The 21532-nt window shown below is 42.5% G+C and overlaps 2 protein-coding genes across 19 annotated transcripts in view; both read left to right on the plus strand.

Moving 5' to 3' along the window:
- LOC115153187 (zinc finger SWIM domain-containing protein 8) overlaps positions 1-11223 on the plus strand; it is a 48923-nt gene extending 37700 nt beyond the window's left edge. For all 11 annotated transcript variants that reach the window (XM_029698332.1, XM_029698336.1, XM_029698335.1 and 8 more), the window contains exon 23: positions 9668-11223. In XM_029698332.1, the coding sequence (XP_029554192.1) occupies positions 9668-9871 (204 nt within the window). In that variant the 3' untranslated portion in view covers positions 9872-11223. The remainder of the gene's footprint in view (positions 1-9667) is intronic.
- Positions 11224-14785: 3562 nt separating this feature from the next.
- Positions 14786-21532, plus strand: part of LOC115153188 (bifunctional heparan sulfate N-deacetylase/N-sulfotransferase 2) — a 200448-nt gene continuing 193701 nt past the window's right edge. For 7 of the 8 annotated variants that reach the window (XM_029698347.1, XM_029698345.1, XM_029698341.1 and 4 more), the window contains exon 1: positions 14928-15207. The gene's annotated coding sequence lies outside the window, so the exon portion shown is untranslated. Of the gene's footprint in view, positions 14805-14927; positions 15208-21532 lie in introns of those variants that run through there. The other variant, XM_029698346.1, reaches the window with a different exon arrangement.

Genomic DNA, 21532 nt, shown 5'->3' on the forward strand with positions numbered 1-21532 from the left:
TGCTACAAACTTTTGAAAAGGGAGACTCAGGATTGCATCCACTGGATAGCCTGCTCTGATGGGGAAGCGGCTAACAGGCTGTGACTGTTGCAAAGCTGAAAGGCATGTTGGCCTCTGGGGATTCTGCGCTAGCTCACATGCACATTTAATTCCTTGCTGTGGTTTGAGTCACTGTCTTTCTGCTTTCAACAAGGCTAGATAAAACCGATGTGTGGGCTTTAAAGGTGAACGTTCAAATTCTCAAAATGCACACTGCAGGTAATGTGCGTCAATGCAATCAGACATGATGAGCAACACCTGTGTACAACACAAACGCCAGGAGGCACATCAGTAATCATTTATCTCAGAAAATGTGTGACTTGATTGAGACAGTATTTTTAAAAAAAATATATATATGTATTAAAAAAAAATATATATATATACTTTTTTACATATTTTAACATTTTTATATAGTTTTTTCATAATTCATAAACGCTTTTAAAAAAGTAAATGGGAGTTAAGACGAGGAAAAGACTCAAATGAAATAAAAATACAGAAGGGGGGGTCTATGGGAACCTGTTAGAGGGTGTCAGGTTTAAGAACCATCATAAATGACAGGAACCACAATGGGGGGGGGGGGGGGGGGGGGTTAGGGGGAAACATATTAAAGCATGACACTCATGTCAAAATGATCATAAAGCCTTGATGGATGTAAAGTGCCAAGCATATGAATCCAAAAGAGTTTCCTTTGGCACAGATTTTTTCCTCTGGATGAAGGTTAAACTTTTTCAATACCCTGAAATCGTTAAGATTTGTTAGTGGCAGGCAAAAGGGTCATTTTCATCATTACACCTTATGGTGCTCTTGCTCACATTCTTTGCTTAAGGCGCCTAGAGATTTTCCCAACATACAAAATACCACATGGGCAACATAAGATGATGATAACATTCATGGTGTTATATGTAATATAATGATGACAGATAGTCCTGAATGAATCATGAATAATGATGAGTGAGAAAGTTAGACATAAATATCATGCCCCCCAAAAAAATGCTAAACTGTCTTGGGGGTATGATATTTGTCTCTTTATCACTCATTATTATTCACGATTCATTCAGGACTATCCGTAATCATGGTAGCAACCATATTAATGTAAAAAAAGAAAATGTCCCTTTTTCAGGACCCTGTCTTTCAAAGATAATTAGTAAAAATCCAAATAACTTCACAGATCGTCATTGTAAAGGGTTTAAACACAGTTTCACATGCTTGTTCAATGCACCATAAACAATTAATGAACATGCACCTGTGGAACGGTCGGTAAGACACTAACAGCTTACAGACGGTAGGCAATTAAGGTCACAGTTATGAAAACTTAGGACACTAAAGAGGCCTTTCTACTGACTCTGGAAAAACACCAAAAGAATGATGCCCAGGGTCCCTGCTCATCTGCGTGAATGTGCCTTAAGCATGCTGCAAGGTGGCATGAGGACTGCAGATGTGGCCAGGGCAATACATTGCAATGTCCGTACTGTGAGACGCCGAAGACAGGACGGACAGGTGATCGTCCTCGGCAGTGGCAGACCACGTGTAACGACACCTGCACAGGATCGGTACGTCTGAACATCACACCTGCAGGACAGGTACAGGATGGCAACAACAACTGCACGAGTTACACCAGGAACGCACAATCCCTCCATCAGTGCTCAGACTGTCCACAATAGGCTGAGAGAGGATGGACTGAGGACTTGTAGGCCTGTTGTAAGGCAGGTCCTCACCAGACATCACTGGCAACAATGTCGCCTATGGGCACAAACCAACGGTCGCTGGACCAGACAGGACTGGCAGAAAGTGTTCTTCACTGACGAGTCGCGGTTTTGTCTCACCAGAGGTGATGGTCGGATTCGTGTTTATCATCGAAGGAATGAGCGTTGCACCGGGGCCTGTACTCTGGAGTGGAATCGATTTGGAGGTGGAGGGTCCTTCATGGTCTAGGGCGGTGAGCCACAGCATCATCGGACTGAGCTTGTTGTCATTGCAGGCAATTTCAATGCTGTGCATTACAGGGAAGACATCCTCCCTCATGTGGTACCCTTCCTGCAGGCTCATCCTGGCTCAGGCTCATCCTCATCCTCCAGCATGACAATGCCACCACGCACAGAATGAAAAGTATGGCTGATTTCCTGCAAGACAGGAATATCAGTGTTCTGCCGTGGCCAGCGAAGAGCCCGGATCTCAATCCCATTGAGCGCGTCTGGGACGTGTTGGATCGGAGGGTGAGGGCTAGGGCCATTCCCCCCAGAAATATCTGGGAACTTGCAGGTGCCTTGGTTGAAGAGTGGGGTAACATCTCACAGCAAGAACTGGCAAATTTGGTGCAGTCCATGAGGAGATGCACTGCAGTACTTAATGCAGCTGGTGGCCACACCAGATACTGACTATTACTTTGGATTTTGCCCCCCCCCCCCTTGTTCAGGGACACATTATTCAATTTCTGTTAGGTACATGTCTGTGGAACTTGTTCAGTTTATGTCTCCGTTGTTGAATCTTATGTTCATACAAATATTTGCACATGTTAAGTTTGCTGAAAATACACGCAGTTGACAGTGAGAGGACGTTTCTTTTTTTGCTGAGTTTTGATGTGTTTGGAAACATGACTCCAAAATGACACCAAATTATTCGCCATTCATTTCTATTGAGCACAAAATAATCTGAAACCCAACCAAAACAAACCGCAAATGCATCCAAGAAGTTTGTAGAGTCACAAGCTTGATGTTGTCATTGCGTGCTAGGAATATGGGACTAAATACCAAACTTGACTAATTTTGGTGTCCTAAAATGGGGGGGACTATGTACAAAAAGTGCAGTAATTTCTAAATGGTTAACCCGATATGGATGAAAATACCCTCAAATTAAAGCTGACAGTCTGCTCTTTAATCTCCATAGTCATTGTATCATAAAAAAAGTGTCACTGTCCCAATACTTTTGCAGTCACTGTATACGCTTTAGGGTTAAATGTGGTTATACGTGTAACATAGCAGTTTCTCTTAGTTTTCACACTTATGCCCAGCAACTCTTGGCGTACTGGGAAGAGAAACCTCCGTCGAAGAAACGCTGTTTCATGGCTGTAGCCTTGTAATCGTCAGTGGAGTGGCTCAGGCGTCCGTCTACAGAATTGACTCCGGGGTAAACCGTTTAAGTGCATTAGGATGCGTACTGTAAGCTGAAATAAGTGTTATGGTCTGCCTTTTTGATAGAGGGTGGTGATGAGGTTACCATCAGAGACCACTATTCACATATCTAGAAAATGTAAATATTTCTAGTCACATTCTATGGAGAACTTGATCAGGGTTTATATCATTTGAGGAAAGAGACAAATTCATTATGTTAATCCTGACTTCCAGTCCAAATGTACAAGATATCATCAATATATCTCATATTGAAATTACTGTCTGAAATTGCAGCAGTACCATAGGGCAGTGTCTACCCTTTTGAGTCATACTCCATTAAACCGCACCATTGTGAGCAAATTGAAGCGCTCTCCGTTTCCCGTTTAATAATTTATCAATTTAAACTCATTATGATACAGAATCTGTCCTGAGAGGTTAAAAAAAAAGCACCTGCTCAAGGCTGGGACTGAAAATGCACGGCACTGGAGATGTGCGGAATTCTCATCACTTCATTAATGCCCTCAAGGGCTTACCCTGAGATGGAGGGATGTGATTAAATTAACAAATGTAAACCTAGTTAAAGGTGGCTGTATCAATATACACTATATATACAAAAGTATGGACACCCCTTCAAATTAGTGGATTCTGCTATTTCAACCACATGTTGCTGACCGCTGTATAAAATTGAGCACATAGCCATGCAAATCAAATCAAATCAAATCAAATTTATTTATATAGCCCTTCGTACATCAGCTGAAATCTCAAAGTGCTGTACAGAAACCCAGCCTAAAACCCCAAACAGCAAGCAATGCATGTGAAAGAAGCACGGTGGCTGGGAAAAACTCCCTAGGAAAAACTCCTGAGAAAGGCCAAAAACCTAGGAAGAAACCTAGAGAGGAACCAGGCTATGAGGGGTGGCCAGTCCTCTTCTGGCTGTGCCGGGTGGATATTATAACAGAACATGGTCAAGATGTTAAAATGTTCGTAAATGACCAGCATGGTCAAATAATAATAATCATAGTAATTGTCGAGGGTGCAACAAGCACGTCCGGTGAACAGGTCAGGGTTCCGTAGCCGCAGGCAGAACAGTTGAAACTGGAGCAGCAGCATGGCCAGGTGGACTGGGGACAGCAAGGAGTCATCATGCCAGGTAGTCCTAGGGCTCAGGTCCTCCGAGAGAAAGAAAGAAAGAAAGAGAGAATTAGAGAGAGCATATTTACATTCACACAGGACACTGGATAAGACAAGAGAATACTCCAGATGTAACAGACTGACCCTAGCCCCCCGACACATAAACTACTGCAGCATAAATACTGGAGGCTGAGACAGGAGGGATCAGAAGACACTGTGGCCCCATCCGATGATACCCCCGGACAGGGCCAAACAGGCAGGATATAACCCCACCCACTTTGCCAAAGCACAGCCCCCACACCACTAGAGGGATATCTACAACCACCAACTTACCGTCCGAAGACAAGGCCGAGTATAGCCCACAAAGATGTCTGCCACGGCACAACCCAAGGGGGGGGCGCCAACCCAGACAGGAAGACCACGTCAGTGGCTCAACCTACTCAAGTGACGCACCCCTCCCATGGACGGCATGGAAGAACACCAGTAAGTCAGTGACTCAGCCCCTGTAAAAGGGTTAGAGGCAGAGAATCCCAGTGGGAAGAGGGGAACCGACAAGGCAGAGACAGCAAGGGCGGTTCGTTGCTCCAGCCTTTCCGTTCACCTTCACACTCCTGGGCCAGACTATACTTAATCATAGGACCTACTGAAGAGATAAGTCTTCAGTAAAGACTTAAAGGTTGAGACTGAGTCTGCGTCTCTCACATGGGTAGGCAGACCATTCCATAAAAATGGAGCTCTATAGGAGAAAGCCCTACCTCCAGCCGTTTGCTTAGAAATTCTAGGGACAATTAGGAGGCCTGCGTCTTGTGACCGTAGCGTACGTGTAGGTATGTACGGCAGGACCAAATCGGAAAGATAGGTAGGAGCAAGCCCATGTAATGCTTTGTAGGTTAGCAGTAAAACCTTGAAATCAGCCCTTGCCTTAACAGGAAGCCAGTGTAGGGAAGCTAGCACTGGAGTAATATGATCAAATTTTTTGGTTCTAGTCAGGATTCTAGCAGCCGTATTTAGCACTAACTGAAGTTTGTTTAGTGCTTTATCCGGGTAGCCGGAAAGTAGAGCATTGCAGTAGTCGAGCCTAGAAGTAACAAAAGCATGGATTAATTTTTCTGCGTCATTTTTGGACAGAAAGTTTCTGATTTTTGCAATGTTACGTAGATGGAAAAAAGCTGTCCTTGAAGCAGTCTTGATATGTTCTTCAAAAGAGAGATCAGGGTCCAGAGTAACGCCGAGGTCCTTCACAGTTTTATTTGAGACGACTGTACAACCATCCAGATTAATTGTCAGATTCAACAGAAGATCTCTTTGTTTCTTGGGACCTAGGACAAGCATCTCTGTTTTGTCCGAGTTTAAAAGTAGAAAATTTGCAGCCATCCACTTCCTTATGTCTGAAACACAGGCTTCTAGCGAGGGCAATTTTGGGGCTTCACCATGTTTCATTGAAATGTACAGCTGTGTGTCGTCCGCATAGCAGTGAAATTTAACATTATGTTTTCGAATGACATCCCCAAGAGGTAAAATATATAGTGAAAACAATAGTGGTCCTAGAACGGAACCTTGAGGAACACCGAAATTTACAATTGATTTGTCAGAGGACGAACCATTCACAGAGACAAACTGATATCTTTCCGACAGATAAGATCTAAACCAGGCCAGAACTTGTCCATGTAGACCAATTTGGGTTTCCAATCTCTCCAAAAGAATGTGGTGATCGATGGTATCAAAAGCGGCACTAAGATCTAGGAGCACGAGGACAGATGCAGAGCCTCGGTCTGACGTCATTAAAAGGTCATTTACCACCTTCACAAGTGCAGTCTCAGTGCTATGATGGGGTCTAAAACCAGACTGAAGCGTTTCGTATACATTGTTTGTCTTCAGGAAGGCAGTGAGTTGCTGCGCAACAACTTTTTCTAAAATTTTTGAGAGGAATGGAAGATTCGATATAGGCCGATAGTTTTTTATAATTTCTGGGTCAAGATTCGGCTTTTTCAAGAGAGGCTTTATTACTGCCACTTTTAGTGAGCTTGGTACACATCCGGTGGATAGAGAGCCGTTTATTATGTTCAACATAGGAGGGCCAAGCACAGGAAGCAGCTCTTTCAGTAGTTTAGTTGGAATAGGGTCCAGTATGCAGCTTGAGGGTTTGGAGGCCATGATTATTTTCATCATTGTGTCAAGAGATATAGTACTAAAACACTTTAGTATCTCCCTTGAGCCAGGGTCCTGGCAGAGTTGTGCAGACTCTGGACAATGAAGCCCTGGAGGAATACCCAGATTTAAAGATGAGTCCGTAATTTGCTTTCTAATGATCATGATCTTTTCCTCAAAAAAGTTCATAAATTTATTACTGCTGAAGTGAAAGCCATCCTCCATTTGCGAATGCTGCTTTTTAGTTAGCTTTGCGACAGTGTCAAAAAGAAATTTCGGATTGTTCTTATTTTCCTCAATTAAGTTGGAAAAATAGGATGATCGTGCAGCAGTGAGGGCTCTTCGATACTGCACGGTACTGTCTTTCCAAGCTAGTCGGAAGACTTCCAGTTTAGTGTGGCGCCATTTCCGTTCCAATTTTCTGGAAGCTTGCTTCAGAGCTCGTGTATTTTCTGTATACCAGGGAGCTAGTTTCTTATGACAGATGTTTTTAATTTTTAGGGGTGCAACTGCATCTAGGGTATTGCGCAAGGTTGAATTGAGTTCCTCGGTTAGGTGGTTAACTGATTCTTGTCCTCTGACGTCCTTGGGTAGGCAGAGGGAGTCTGGAAGGGCATCAAGGAATCTTTGGGTTGTCTGAGAATTTATAGCACGACTTTTAATCTTCCTTGGTTGGGGTCTGAGCAGATTATTTGTTGCAATTGTAAACGCAATAAAATGGTGGTCCGATAATCCAGGATTATGAGGAAAAACATTAAGATCCACAACATTTATTCCATGGGACAAAACTAGGTCCAGAGTATGACTGTGGCAGTGAGTAGGTCCAGAGACATGTTGGACAAAACCCACTGAGTCGATGATGGCTCCGAAAGCCTTTTGGAGTGGGTCTGTGGACTTTTCCATGTGAATGTTAAAGTCACCAAAAATTAGAATATTATCTGCTATGACTACAAGATCCGATAGGAATTCAGGGAACTCAGTAAGGAACACTGCATATGGCCCAGGAGGCCTGTAAACAGTAGCTATAAAAAGTGATTGAGTTGGCTGCATAGATTTCATGACTAGAAGCTCAAAAGACGAAAACGTCATTGTTTTTTTTTTTTTGTAAATTGAAATTTGCTATCGTAAATGTTAGCAACACCTCCGCCTTTGCCGGATGCACGGGGGGTTTGGTCACTAGTGTAACCAGGGGGTGAGGCCTCATTTAACACAGTAAATTCATCAGGCTTAAGCCATGTTTCAGTCAGGCCAATCACATCAAGATTATGATCAGTGATTAGTTCATTGACTATAACTGCCTTGGAAGTGAGGGATCTAACATTAAGTAACCCAATTTTGAGATGTGAAGTATCACAATCTCTTTCAATAATGGCAGGAATGGAGGAGGTCTTTATACTAGTAAGATTACTGAAGCGAACACCGCCATTTTTAATTTTGCCCAACCAAGATCGAGGCACAGACACGGTCTCAATGGGGAAAGCTGAGCTGACTACGCTAACTGTGCTAGTGGCAGACTCCACTAAGCTGGCAGGCTGGCTAACAGCCTGTTGCCTGGCCTGCACCCTATTTCATTGTGGAGCTACAGTCTCCATTGGACAAACATTGGCAGTAGAATGATCTTCCTGAAAAGCTCTTGTCTTTTAACGGGGTACCGTTGTAGGATGCCACCTTTCCAACAAGTCAGTTTGTAAAATTTCTGCCCTGCTAGAGCTGCCCCGGTCACCTGTAAGTGGTGTTATTGTGAAGTGGAAACATCTAGGCGCAATAACGGCTCAGCCGCGAAGTGGTAGGCCACACAAGCTCACAGAACGGGACTGCCAGGGGATGTGGTGCATCAAAATCATCTGTCCTCGGTTGCAACACTCACTACCGAGTTCCAAACTGCCTCTGGAAGCAACGTCAGTACAAAAACTGTTCGTCGGAAGCTTCATGAAATGGGTTTCCATGGCCAAGCAACTGCACACAAGCATAAGATTACCATGCGCAATGCCAAGTGTAGGCTGGAGGTGGTGTAAAGCTCGCCGCCATTGGACTCTGGAGCAGTGGAAACGTGTTCTCTGGAGTGATGAATCACGCTTCACCATCTGGCAGTCCGACAGACGAATTTGGGTTTGGCAGATGCTTGGAGAACGCTACCTGCCCGACTGCATAGTGCCAACTGTAAAGTTTGGTGGAAGAATAAAGGTCTGGCGCTGTGTTTTATGGTTTGGGCTAGTCCCCTTAGTTCCAGTGAAGGGAAATCTTAACGCTACAGCATACAATGACATTCTAGTCAATTTTGTGTTTCCAACTTTGTGGCAACAGTTTGTGGAAGGCCCTTTCCTGTTTCAGCACGACAATGCACCCATACACAAAGCGAGGCCCATACAGAAATGGTTTGTTGAGATCGGTGTGGAAGAAATTGACTGGCCTGCACAGAGCCCTGACCTCAACCTCATTGAACACCTTTTGGATGAATTGGAACGCTGACTGCGAGCAAGGCCTACTGCCCAACCTCACTGCCCAACCTCACTAATGCTTTTGTGGCTGAATGGAAGCAAGTCCCTGCAGCAATGTTCCAACCTCTAGTGGAAAGCCTTCCCAGAAGAGTGGAGGCTGTTATAGCAGGAAAGGGGGGACCAACTCCATGTTAATGCCCATGATTTTGGAATGAGATGTTGGCCGTTCAGGTGTCCACATACGTTTGGTCATGTCGTGTATAACACTGGTAGTGGACCACATGTTTATCTATATTCCCACCAAACACTATTGTTCAATCCAAATCGATCCCAAGTCCCTATGTACTTGTGAAAATCTGAATGGATTGGTATTCGCAATGTTCATATTCCTGAAGAATGTAAGCTCTTGGTTTGAGACCACAAAATCAACCAAAACTGCTAAATAGCATTTCTAATAGCTCTATATTGAAAATACTTTGAAGAATAGCTGAGATTAAATTATTTATTCACTTTCTACCAGGTTTTATGATTTGTCATTTAAGTTCAGACTTGAGTATTTTTCATTAAAATAAAAATGTATAACAAGAACGCCTCCCGAAACCCAAATTTGGGTCATGACCCACCAGTTGAGAAATTGCTGCTCTACAAGTTCATTGGGGGTAGTAGGAGGTAGGGGTTGGTTTAGGATTTGGGTGCCCTGTCTGTGACTAACATTGACATAAGTAGTAAAGTAGATTACCCTTTGGTGCCCTGTTTGACTCCGTTAATCTGCTCCTCTGTCCCACCCGTCATCCCCCACTGCAGTACATCCACCACCGGCTGATCCACCTGACCCCGGCCGACTACGATGACTTTGTCAACATCATCCGCAGCGCCCGCGGAGCCTTCTGTTTGACCCCTGTGGGAATGATGCAGTTCAACGACGTGCTTCAGAACCTGAAGAGGGGCAAGCAGACCAAGGAGCTGTGGCAGCGCATCTCTCTGGAGATGGCCACCTTCTCCCCATGACTGTGAGGGCAGTGGAGTGGGAGAGGAACGACGCTCCCACCCCACAAACCCGCAGCCCTGTCGAGCTCTGTCTCTCTCCATCGACCCTTGGCTCTGCCTCGAATGCTCTCCCCATCCGCCTCCCTGGCCTCTCCCTCACCTGACGTCAACCCTCCTTGTGTACCTTGATGTACATACCCTACACAGCACACAGGCAGCACAATCAACCCCCATTCCCCACCCTTTTAGATGTCATAACTGTGTGAGATGCAGAGCTTTGTGGAAAGCTGAAAGGGAATCAGCTTATGTAGTCTTCTGTGTCTGTTCGTGACTGAATTGCATCTCCCATTATCATGGTTTATGTCTCTGTAACTTCCTGTAACATATATTCCCCCTCATCCTCCCAACTTTCCTTCCAGAAGCAGTCACGAAGGAGTGCTTTTTGGTTGATTGGGGCATATAAGTTGTCATTTATTTTGTTGTTAGTTGGTTATTTTATTGAAACCACTGAGTATGTCAGATTCATACTGCAACATTCCACTGTCCTGGGGGGAGTTAGCCTCCACCAGTCACTACGGATCTGAATTTTGGGTATTCTGACAGTGTTTAAACAAGAAAGAAAAAAAACTAGACAAAAAATAGGTTGTTGAAATAATAAAATGAAAAGAAATGTAATATGAAAATAGTAACCTGAGTACGGGTGAGGATTCTTTTAGTGTTTTGTTTTATCTTTTTGATATTTTGAATGATGTGTATGCAGAGAGGAATTTTGAGAATGAGAGAGTGTAACGTGAGTGTTGTGTGGGTTCCCTTTTCCGATTCAGCGGTTTGAGGTTTTGGGTCTGGGAACACAGGTGTCTGGCTGGACCAAACTCATTGGCCCTTTTTTGAGTGGGTCAAGAGTGCAAGTGGATGGCCTTTTGCAAATCTCAAGTACAATCATCCAATCAAATATCAGGATCACATAAAGGATGAGTGGACATGATATTTACATGCCCTACACATCTAGAATCATAAAAGTGCTCCGCTAAGAAAGGCTTATATGCAGACTGGGTTTCCAGGTTACATCCATCAGCTGTTACTGTGGAATTCATGTCCACTGTCCATTGATGTTCTATAGGGGGCATTGTCAGATCCCTGTGTTCCAAACCTGCACCTCCAACCCTGCTCTGGAGCTCACGGGTGATGTGACTTAGTAGAAAATGTACTGTGATATTTTTGTATTCCTCAGTGTAGCCTGGTTGGGAAAAAAAGTATATATATATATAAATTGTGCTGATTGCAAGAGGTTGTAATTTAGAATAAAAGAAAAAAGGACATAAAGCAATACTGAAATGTAGAGTTTACTTAATAAAGGTTATTCAAAACACAAATATGCTGTAATTTATTTTGTGAGTGGAAAGTACAAAAAATGGACACTATCAAATCAAAATTGATCGGTAGCGTACACAGATTTGCAGATATTATGGGTGCAGCAAAATTTTTGTTTCTAGCTCCAACTGTAGTAATGCCTAGCAATAATTTAAAAAAAAGACAATCCAGAGACACAAAAAGACATCAGAATGAGCAATGTCAGAGTCGTGTGTGTATTTGGAAAGTATACAGACCCCTTGACTTTTTTCACATTTTGTTACGTTACAGCCTTATTCTGAAATGGATTAAATTATTTTTCTATTATCTACACGCAATACCCCATAATGTCAAAGCGAAAAACAGGTTTTTTAGAAATGTTTGCTAATTTTGTAAAAATCTAAAAACGATACCTTAATTACATGAGGTCGAAGAAATTGTCCGTAGAGCTCCGAGACAGGATTGTGTCGAGGCACAGATCTGGGGAAGAGTACAAGAAAATGTCTGCTGTATTGAAGGTCCCCAAAAACACTCCATCATTATTAAGTCAAAAAAGTTTGGAACTACCAAGACTCCCGGGCAGCGCAGCGGTCTAAGGCACTGCATCTCAGTGCAAGAGGCGTCACTGGAGTCCCTGGTTCGAGTCCAGGCTGCGTCACATCCGGCTGTGATTGGGAGTACCATAGGGCGGTGCACAATTGGCCCAGCGTCGTCTGGGTTTGGCCGTGGTAGGTTGTCATTGTAAATAAGAATTTGTTTTTAACTGACTTGCCTAGTTAAACAAAGGTTAAATAAGACTTCTTAGAGCTTACCGCCCGGCCAAACTGAGCAATCGGGGGAGAAGGGCCTTGGTCAGGGAGGTGACCAAGAACCCGATGGTAACTCTGACAGAGCTCCAGAGTTCCTCTGTGGAGATAGTTGTCCTTCTGGAAGGTTCTCCCATCTCTGCAGCACTCCACCAATCAGGCCTTTATGGTAGAGTGGCCAGACGGAAGCCACCCCTCAGCAAAAGGCACATGGCAGCCAGCTTGGAGTTTGCCAAAAGGTACCTAAAGGACTCAGACCATGGGAAACAAGATTCTCTGGTCTGATGAAACCAAGCTCGAACTCCTTGGCTTGAATGCCAAGCATCATGTCTTGAGGAAATCTGGCGTCATCCCTACGGTGAAGCATGGTGGTGGCAGAATCATGCTGTTGGGATGTTTTTCAGTGGCAGGGACTGGGAGACTAGTCAGGACTGAGGGAAAGCTGAACGGATTAAAGTACAGCGAGATCCTTGATGAAAACCAGCTTCAGAGCGCTCAGGACCTCAGACTGGGGCGAAGGTTTACCTTCCAACAGGACAACGACCCTACGCACACAGCCACCGCAGAAGTGGTGACTTGAACCCGATCAAACATCTCTGGAGAGACCTGAAAATAACTGTGCAGCGGCGCTCCCCATCAAACCTGACAGAGCTTGAGAGGATCTGCAGAAAAGAATGGGAGAAACTCCTCAAATACTGGTATACCAAGCTTGTAGTATCATACCCAAGGAGAATCGAGGTTATAATCGCTGCCAAAGGTGCTTCAACAAAGTACTGAGTAAATGGTCTGAATACTTTTATGTAGATGGGATATTTCCGGGTTTTTTAAAATACATTTGGAAACTTCTAAACTTGTTTTTGCTTTGTCATAATGGCATATTGTGTGTAGATTGAAGGGAAGAAAAAAAAATCCATAAAAAAATATCCTAAACTTTGAACATCCCACGGAGCACCATTAAATCCATTCTAAAAAAAATTGAAAGAATATGGCACCACAACAAACCTGCCAAGAGAGGGCCGCCCACCAAAACTCACAGACCAGGCAAGGAGGGCATTAATCAGAGAGGCAACAAAGAGACCAAAGATAACCCTGAAGGAGCTGCAAAGCTCCACAGCGGAAATTGGAGTATATGTCCATAGGACCACTTTAAGCCATACACTCCACAGAGCTGAGCTTTACAGAAGAGTGGCCAGAAAAAGCCATTGCTTTAAAGAAAAAAATAAGCAAACACGTTTGGTGTTTGCTAAAAGGCATGTGGGAGACTCCCCAAACATATGGAAGAAGGTACTCTGGTCAGATGAGACTAAAATGTAGCTTTTTGGCCATCAAGGAAAATGCTATGTCTGGCGCAAACCCAACACCTCTCATCACCCCGAGAAAACTATCCCCATAGTGAAGCATGGTGGTGGCAGCATCATGTTGTGGGGATGCTTTTCATCGGCAGGGACTGGGAAACTGGTCAGAATTGAAGGAATGATGGATGGCGCTAAATACAGGGATATTCTTGAGGAGAAACCTGTTTCAGTCTTCCAGAGATTTGAGACTGGGACGGAGGTTCACCTTCCAGCAGGACAATGACCTTAAGCGTACTGCTAAAGCAACACTCGAGTGGTTTAAGGGGAAACATTTAAATGTCTTGGAATGGCCTAGTCAAAGCCCAGACCTCAATCCAATTGAGAATCTGTGGTATGACTTAAAGATTGCTGTACACCAGCGGAACCCATCCAAATTGAAGGAGCTGGAGCAGTTTTGCCTTTGAAGAATGGGCAAAAATCCCAGTGGCTAGATGTGCCAAGCTTATAGGGACATACCCCAAGAGACTTGCAGCTGTAATTGCTGCAAAAGGTGGCTCTACAAAGTATTGACTTTGGGGGGTGAATAGTTTTATGCATGCTCAAGTTGTTTTTTTTGGTCTTATGTCTTGTTTGTTTCACAGAAAATATTTTGCATCGTCAAAGTGGTAGGCATGTTGTGTAAATCAAATGTTACACACCCCCAAAAAACGATTTTAATTCCAGGTTGTAAGGCAACAAAATAGGAAAAATGCCAAGGGGGTGAATACTTTCACAAGCCACTGTATGCATACATGTGTGTAGATTGATGAATAATGGTGTGTAAAGACAGTATATGAATAGAAAAGGTATGTACAGTAGTAGTTATATAGGATGAAGTGGGTAAAATGGTATGTAAACATTGAAGTTACCAGTCTTCAATGACTAAGGCAGCAGTCTCTAAGGTGCAGGGTAATGCGTGGAGGCTGGCTAGTGGTGACTGTTGAACAGTCTGATTGCCTTGATAGAAGCTACTATTGAACCACAATTACTCTAAATCAGAAATACTGTTTTTGTCTAAATCCTCTGACCACTGACAGGCAAAATGAATTGGTATGATTGATGTAAATTTAAAAAATACAAAAAATGTTAAATGCATGCTACGGTCTGTCACAATATGACCAGGAGAGGGAGCTGTAGGGCAATTTATGATCAAGTTCACCAGAAGCCTGGTAACAGTGAGTTTATTTTCACACCTAGTTAATTATCTTCAGTTCTATGTGGTGTGGAAAATAGGTCATACAATGTGATAACTGATTGTGTTTGAGTATTTCCCCAACAATTGGCTTTCATGGAAGGGTTCCCAAATTAGACGTTCAGACAATGCGGTTCACATTTGCTACCTGCTCAGACGCCAAAGTTAGCATTTTGTCAATATTTTGTCATCACTTTGATGACCCAAGTAAAAGGAGTTGCACAGCTGAATAAGCTCTACACTTTCGCCCCTTCTGCACCTGTGAGTAAAAAGTAAGTCTGAAAGAAGCTCCGGGTGTTCTGTCCGGACAAGGGTATCATGAAATATATCAGTGTTATGGGGGTTAAAACAAGCATGATCAATTGTATTGTCCGTTTTGCGCTTTTACCTTAAAATACTAACACAATTCTCTTTCAAATTGGGTTATTAAGAGGATTTTCCTCTCCGATCAGAGAAATGATTCCAAATAAACAACGTTTGTATGTCCACTGTTACGAAATCTCCCTCCGCCTCCTGCTCACTTTGGTTCATTCCGGAGTTTCGGCAGAAATGCATCGATTGCTGAATGAAGATGGCGGATTCAGGAGCGATGCTTTCAACTAGACTTTAAACATTTGCATATTTTATGTCGTTATGCATTTCGTGTGGATATTGGTCTTTCAAAAACGTACCTAGGTAAGTAAAACACCATATTTACTTTGAATATTTTGCGTGTCCTCTTTAACTTGAAGGCAGCCCATTGAATGTGTACAACACTAAGTTAGCCGGTAGGCTAACCTCGCAAGCATATAGCTAGCTATATTTCATTGCCAGTTGGCAGTGCATGGTTTTCCTCTATTTTTTCTTTACAATTTAGGTGAATGACGTGGACATATGTGTATTCGCGTCATTCGTAACGTTAGCTAAATATGAAGAAACCAAACATTTGGTGAATTCCAGCAGCATGTGTTTATTGTTGGAGCTAGTCGTTCTATCGAGATGCTTAGAGTTGTTCGCTTACTATTAAGAGGCTATTGGTGAATCATATGGCTGGCTGACTGTTGCATGTAAAAGTTTTTCCATAACCAGTAACGCCCCATCGTTATTCTGGTATGTAACAACAACAGTATTTTTATTATTATTTTTACAGTAACGTGTTTTTGTATACAGTTCTGAAATATGTTTGAAATACATTTGAAACGTTTATTTTTTTTATTACATTCATGTATTGTAAGTGAGAAGTAGGCATTAGTCTGAAGCCGAATAGTAAAGGAAATTCACATGAGCACCACAATGCCTATTCCACCCATGCTCTACCAAGGTTTTCCAGCACACAGCTTTGACTTACTACAGTAGCTATGTTGGTATATTGTACTTCAAACAATGTGGTTGAAATTCACTGCCGACTGCGTGACTTTACAGATAATTGTATGTGTGGGGTACAAAAATTAGGTAGTCATTAAAAAAATCATGTAAAACCCTATTATTGCACAGAGTAAATCCATGCAACTCATGATTTGTTAAGCAAATGTTTACTCCTGAACATATTTAGGCTTGCCATAACAAAGGGGTTGAATACTTATTGACTCAAGACATTTCAGCTTTTCATTTTGAAAAATTTCTAAAAACATAATTCCACTTTGACATTATAGGGTATTGTGTATAGGCCAGTGACACATCTCAATTTAAAATTCTGGCTGTAACACATGGAAAAAGTCAAGGGATATAAATACTTTCTGAAGGCACTGTATGTTAACACTCAACTGGCCTAATAATTGCAGAGTATTCCAGACATTTTGACTCTTAACCGTGTGGTGGTAGAGGTTTTGCCAGGACAGGGGCCGGCTACTCTTAAATAATTAATTGCTCAAGGAACCACATGATCTTTTTGGTTATTGAATGAAGGTTAGTAGATTTGAAGTTGCTGCAATTGATTGGTTGAGATGTTAACACCATGGGAGAAAGAGCCACAGCAACCCTGGTGTTCAGTTATGTTTTCTCTGATGAGCAGTGTTAACGTGATAGATTCAAAACAATAGTTTCAAGCCTATCGATCCTGATGAGTAATGTAATGCTAGTGAATGTATGTAATTCTTTTACCAAAGTGCACTTACAGCGAGGGAAAAAAGTATTTGATCCCCTGCTGATTTTGTACATTTGCCCACTGACAAAGAAATGATCAGTCTATAATTTTAATGGTAGGTTTATTTGAACAGTGAGAGACAGAATAACAACAAAAAAATCCAGAAAAACGCATGTCAAAAATTTTATAAATTGATTTGCATTTTAATGAGGGAAATAAGTATTTGACCCCCTCTCAATCAGAAAGAATTCTGGCTCCCAGGTGTAGGTGTCTTTTATACAGCTAATGAGCTGAGATTAGGAGCACACTCTTAAAGGGAGTGCTCCTAATCTCAGTTTGTTACCTGTATAAAAGACACCTGTCAACAGAAGCAATCAATCAATCTGATTCCAAACTCTCCACCATGGCTAAGACCAAAGAGCTCTCCAAGGATGTCAGGGACAAGATTGTAGACCTACACAAGGCTGGAATGGGCTACAAGACTATCACCAAGCAGCTTGGTGAGAAGGTGACAACAGTTGGTGCGATTATTCGCAAATGGAAGAAACACAAAAGAACTGTCAATCTCCCTCGGCTTGGGGCTCCATGCAAGATCTCACCTCGTGGAGTTGCAATGATCATGAGAACGGTGAGGAATCAGCCCAGAACTACACGGGAGGATCTTGTCAATGATCTCAAGGCAGCTGGGACCATAGTCACCAAGAAAACAATTGGTAACACACTACGCCGTGAAGGACTGAAATCCTGCAGCGCCCGCAAGGTCCCCCTGCTCAAGAAAGCACATATACATGCCCGTCTGAAGTTTGCCAATGAACATCTGAATGATTCAGAGGACAACTGGGTGAAAGTGTTGTGGTCAGATGAGACCAAAATGGAGCTCTTTGGCATCAACTCAACTTGCCCTGTTTGGAGGAGGAGGAATGCTGCCTATGACCCCAAGAATACCACCCCCCCCCCCCCCCCTGTCAAACATGGAGGTGGAAACATTATGCTTTGGGGGTGTTTTTCTGCTAAGGGGACAGGACAACTTCACCGCATCAAAGGGACGATGGACAGGGCCATGTACCGTCAAATCTTGGGTGAGAACCTCCTTCCCTCAGCCAGGGCATTGAAAATGGGTCGTGGATGGGTATTCCAGCATGACAATGACCCAAAACACACAGCCAAGGCAACAAAGGAGTGGCTCAAGAAGAAGCACATTAAGGTCCTGGAGTGGCCTAGCCAGTCTCCAGACCTTAATCCCATAGAAAATATGTGGAGGGAGCTGAAGGTTCGAGTTGCCAAATGTCAGCCTCAACCTTAATGACTTGGAGAAGATCTGCAAAGAGGAGTGGGACAAAATCCCTCCTGAGATGTGTGCAAACCTGGTGGCCAACTACAAGAAACGTCTGACCTCTGTGATTGCCAACAAGGGTTTTGCCACCAAGTACTAAGTCATGTTTTGCAGAGGGGTCAAATACTTATTTCCCTCATTAAAATGCAAATAATTTTATAACATTTTTGACATGCGTTTTTCTGGATTTTTTGTTGTTGTTATTCTCTTTCTCACTGTTCAAATCATTTTACATTACGTTTTAGTCATTTAGCAGACACTCTTATCCAGAGCGACTTACAGTCGTGAATGCATACATTTCATTTCATGCATTTTTTGTACTGGCCCCCCGTGGGAATTGAACCCACAACCCTGGCGTTGCACACACCATGCTGGCGTTGCAAACACCATGCTCTACCAACTGAGCCACAGGGAAGGCCAAATAAACCTACCATTAAAATTATAGACTGATCAATTCTTTGTCAGTGGGCAAACATTCAAAATCAGCAGGGGATCAAATACTTTTTTTCCCTCACTGTATACAGTGCATGTAAAAAGTAGTCTACATTCAGCATCATGCTCAGCTTCATTTTGCACCTCAAATGAACACTTTTTTAAAAGCTGTATTTTGAAAGACTGGGTACAATAAGCTGAGTCCTTGTTTCATGATCCCGCTTCAACAACTTGTTTCATTCTATTTTTAAGTGGAAAGCCCAATTAGTGTTGAGCTGTGGGCTCAAGACGACTTCTGTCCTCTGAGCATATTACTGATGTCTGAGATAACCACTTTATAATTAAGAGTAAGGCCTGGGGGTGGCTCTCACAATGATTGTTTCTGCATGAAGGGTATTAACTTTGTATTTTAAAGTGGAACAGGACCAATTTTCCCTTTTTAATGTGGCACTGGACAAACCCTATCTACAACAGCACAAGTTTTTAAAATGGACTATGCAAAAGAAAAATGTTGTTTATTTTGCACGTTTGACCCATAGAATTATAGAATATTGCTTTGCTGGAAGGTAAGGTTGATTGGATATGTCCTTGCCTTTAATGCTCATCAGCAAGCATTTAGATTGTAGGTTCCTATTCTATACTGAACAAAAATATAAACGAAACATGTAAAGTGTTGGTCCAATGTTTTATGAGCTGAAATAAAAGATCCCAGAAGTTTTTCATATGCATGAAAAGCTTATTTCTCAAATTTTGTGGCTAAATTTGTTTACATCCCTGTTAGTGAGCATTTGTCCTTTGCCAAGATAATCCATCCACCTGACGTGTGGTATATCAAGAAGCAGATTAAACAGCATGATCATTATAAAGGTGCACCTTGTGCTGAGGACAATAAAAGGCCACTCTCAAATGTGCAGTTTTGTCACACAACACAATGCCACATATGTTTTAAGGGAGCGTGCAATTGGCATACTGACTGCAAGAATGTCCACTGGAGCTGTTGTCAGAGAATGTAATGTTCATTTTTCTACCATAAGCCACCTCCAATGTTGTTCAAGAGAATTTGACAGTACGTCCAACCAGCCTCACAACCGCAGGCCACGTGTAACCACATCAGCCCAGGACCTCCACACCCGGTTTCCTGCGGGATTGTCTGAAACCAGCCACCCGGACAGCTGATGAAACCTAGGATTATTTCTGTTTGTAATAAAGCTCTTTTTTGGTGAAAACCGTATTCTGGTTGGCTGGGCTCTCCAGTTGCGCCCCTGCCCAGTCATGTGAAATCCATAGATTAGGGCCGAATTAATTTCAATTGACTGATTTCCTTATGAGCTGTGACTTAGTAAAATCATTGAAATTCAGTATATATGCTGCCTAATTAAGTTTGAGAGCGGACATTTCTTCCTTTGCCTGAGTTTTAGTCCAACACGTCAAGTGCACCTGATGTTTATGGTCCTTGCTGAGATGTTATATTTGGGCTACACTTTGTTTGTCATTCGGCAATTGACACCTAGGCATAAACCACAAGAAAGGATGTGGAGCTGGTATTTAATTGCCTCATTCAACTCTGCGAGCTTCTCTGCTGACTTCAATATTTGTGGTGGTTATGATGGAGTTGAGGTACATTAATAACATTTTATGCCCTCCGGCTTGGAAAATGGGCCTTGAGATTGATGCAGGGTTGCATTGACATTTTGGAGCTGAAGGGTGGCAGTTGTATGGCAGTTGTATGGCAATCTCAAATCAAATGTATTTATCGCACGCTTCGTAAGGTGTAGCCTAACAGTGAAATGCTTACTAGTGGTTAAGTTGAGCATCAATAAATTCCTCTTATTTTTCACCTACTGGGACATAGGATTTTGTACAGATCTCAGGACACTGCCTCAAACCCTTTTTCTTCCTAGGAAAATGGGAGAATGATGTTGGCAGGTGTTGAATTCCTACTCGCTATCGCAGCAACACAGGAGGAAATGCTATAATAGTTTTGTCTGCTTGAGGCTGCTCTTCACAACGGTTTGAGATTTGGACTTCATGTACAGAAATGTATTATCTCTTGAAACATTTAGAACTAGTCACCGGAGTTGGGGTCAGTTGCTTTTAAATTAGGAAAATTGGAACTGGTATTAGAATTTCAGTTTGCTTCCTGAATTGACTGTCATTTTCAGAGGGTCTAGGTGGTTGTTGAGTCAAAGGTTCAGTACTATCTATTCTGAGCAAACATCCTGTGTATGACTTTGGAATTCAGAATCGGGCAGTGTAATGAAGGATATCCGCACTGTGTGTGTTGGAAAAGTATATTTCAATAACTCTGTTCTAGATCAGAGGTTCCCAACCAGGGTTACTAGGACCCCTGGTGGTACTTGCCCTAGGCCTGGGTGATAGGATTTTCTCAAACTTATGGGTGATTCAAAATATATATAGAAAAATATATACAAATGTTTTCTCTAAATAGGCCTTTCATTTGTTGTTCAGTTAAAGGACAAATATACTGCATTTCAAACAGTCAGCAATAATCTAACGAATTCAGGGATTGTGACATAGCTAGGCTAAATATAAGCCTTTCACAACCATAAGACCACTAATAATTTATTATTATTTAGCAGCAGGTAGCCTAGTGGTTAGAGCGTTGGACTAGTAACCGAGTGGTTGCAAGATCGAATCCCCCAGCTGACAAGGTGAAAAATCTGTCGTTCTACCCCTGAACAAGGCAGTTAACCCACTGTTCTTAAGCCGTCATTGAAAAAAAGAATTTGTTCATAACTGACTTGCCTAGTTAAATAAAGGTAAAATAAATATATATTTTTTTATCAGCTTTTTTTGTAATCACTGATCTGTCTTTTTCAAGTCTGAAAATGCCCTTTTTGTTACAAATTTAACCAGAGCCATGCATAATGCACATTCACTTCTTGTAGCAGTCATTGTTTATGGACCCGTGTTACATTTCTATCTATCAAGCACCACATGCTAGTGATTAGCCAGCTAATCTTTATTGGAATCTTTATATTTTAAGTTTAGACAAATTTGCTAGCAAACAAGGCAGAACAGTTGAATTGTTATGAACACACCCTTCAGTCTGTGTCCAACTGTTTGAACAGCGTGCAAGCCAAGAATTGTAACAAATTCTTATTTACAATGACGGCCAAACCCGGACGACACTGGGCCAATTGTGCGCCGCC

This window comes from Salmo trutta, chromosome 18, assembly GCF_901001165.1.
Source record: "Salmo trutta chromosome 18, fSalTru1.1, whole genome shotgun sequence".
NCBI lineage: Eukaryota > Metazoa > Chordata > Actinopteri > Salmoniformes > Salmonidae > Salmo > Salmo trutta.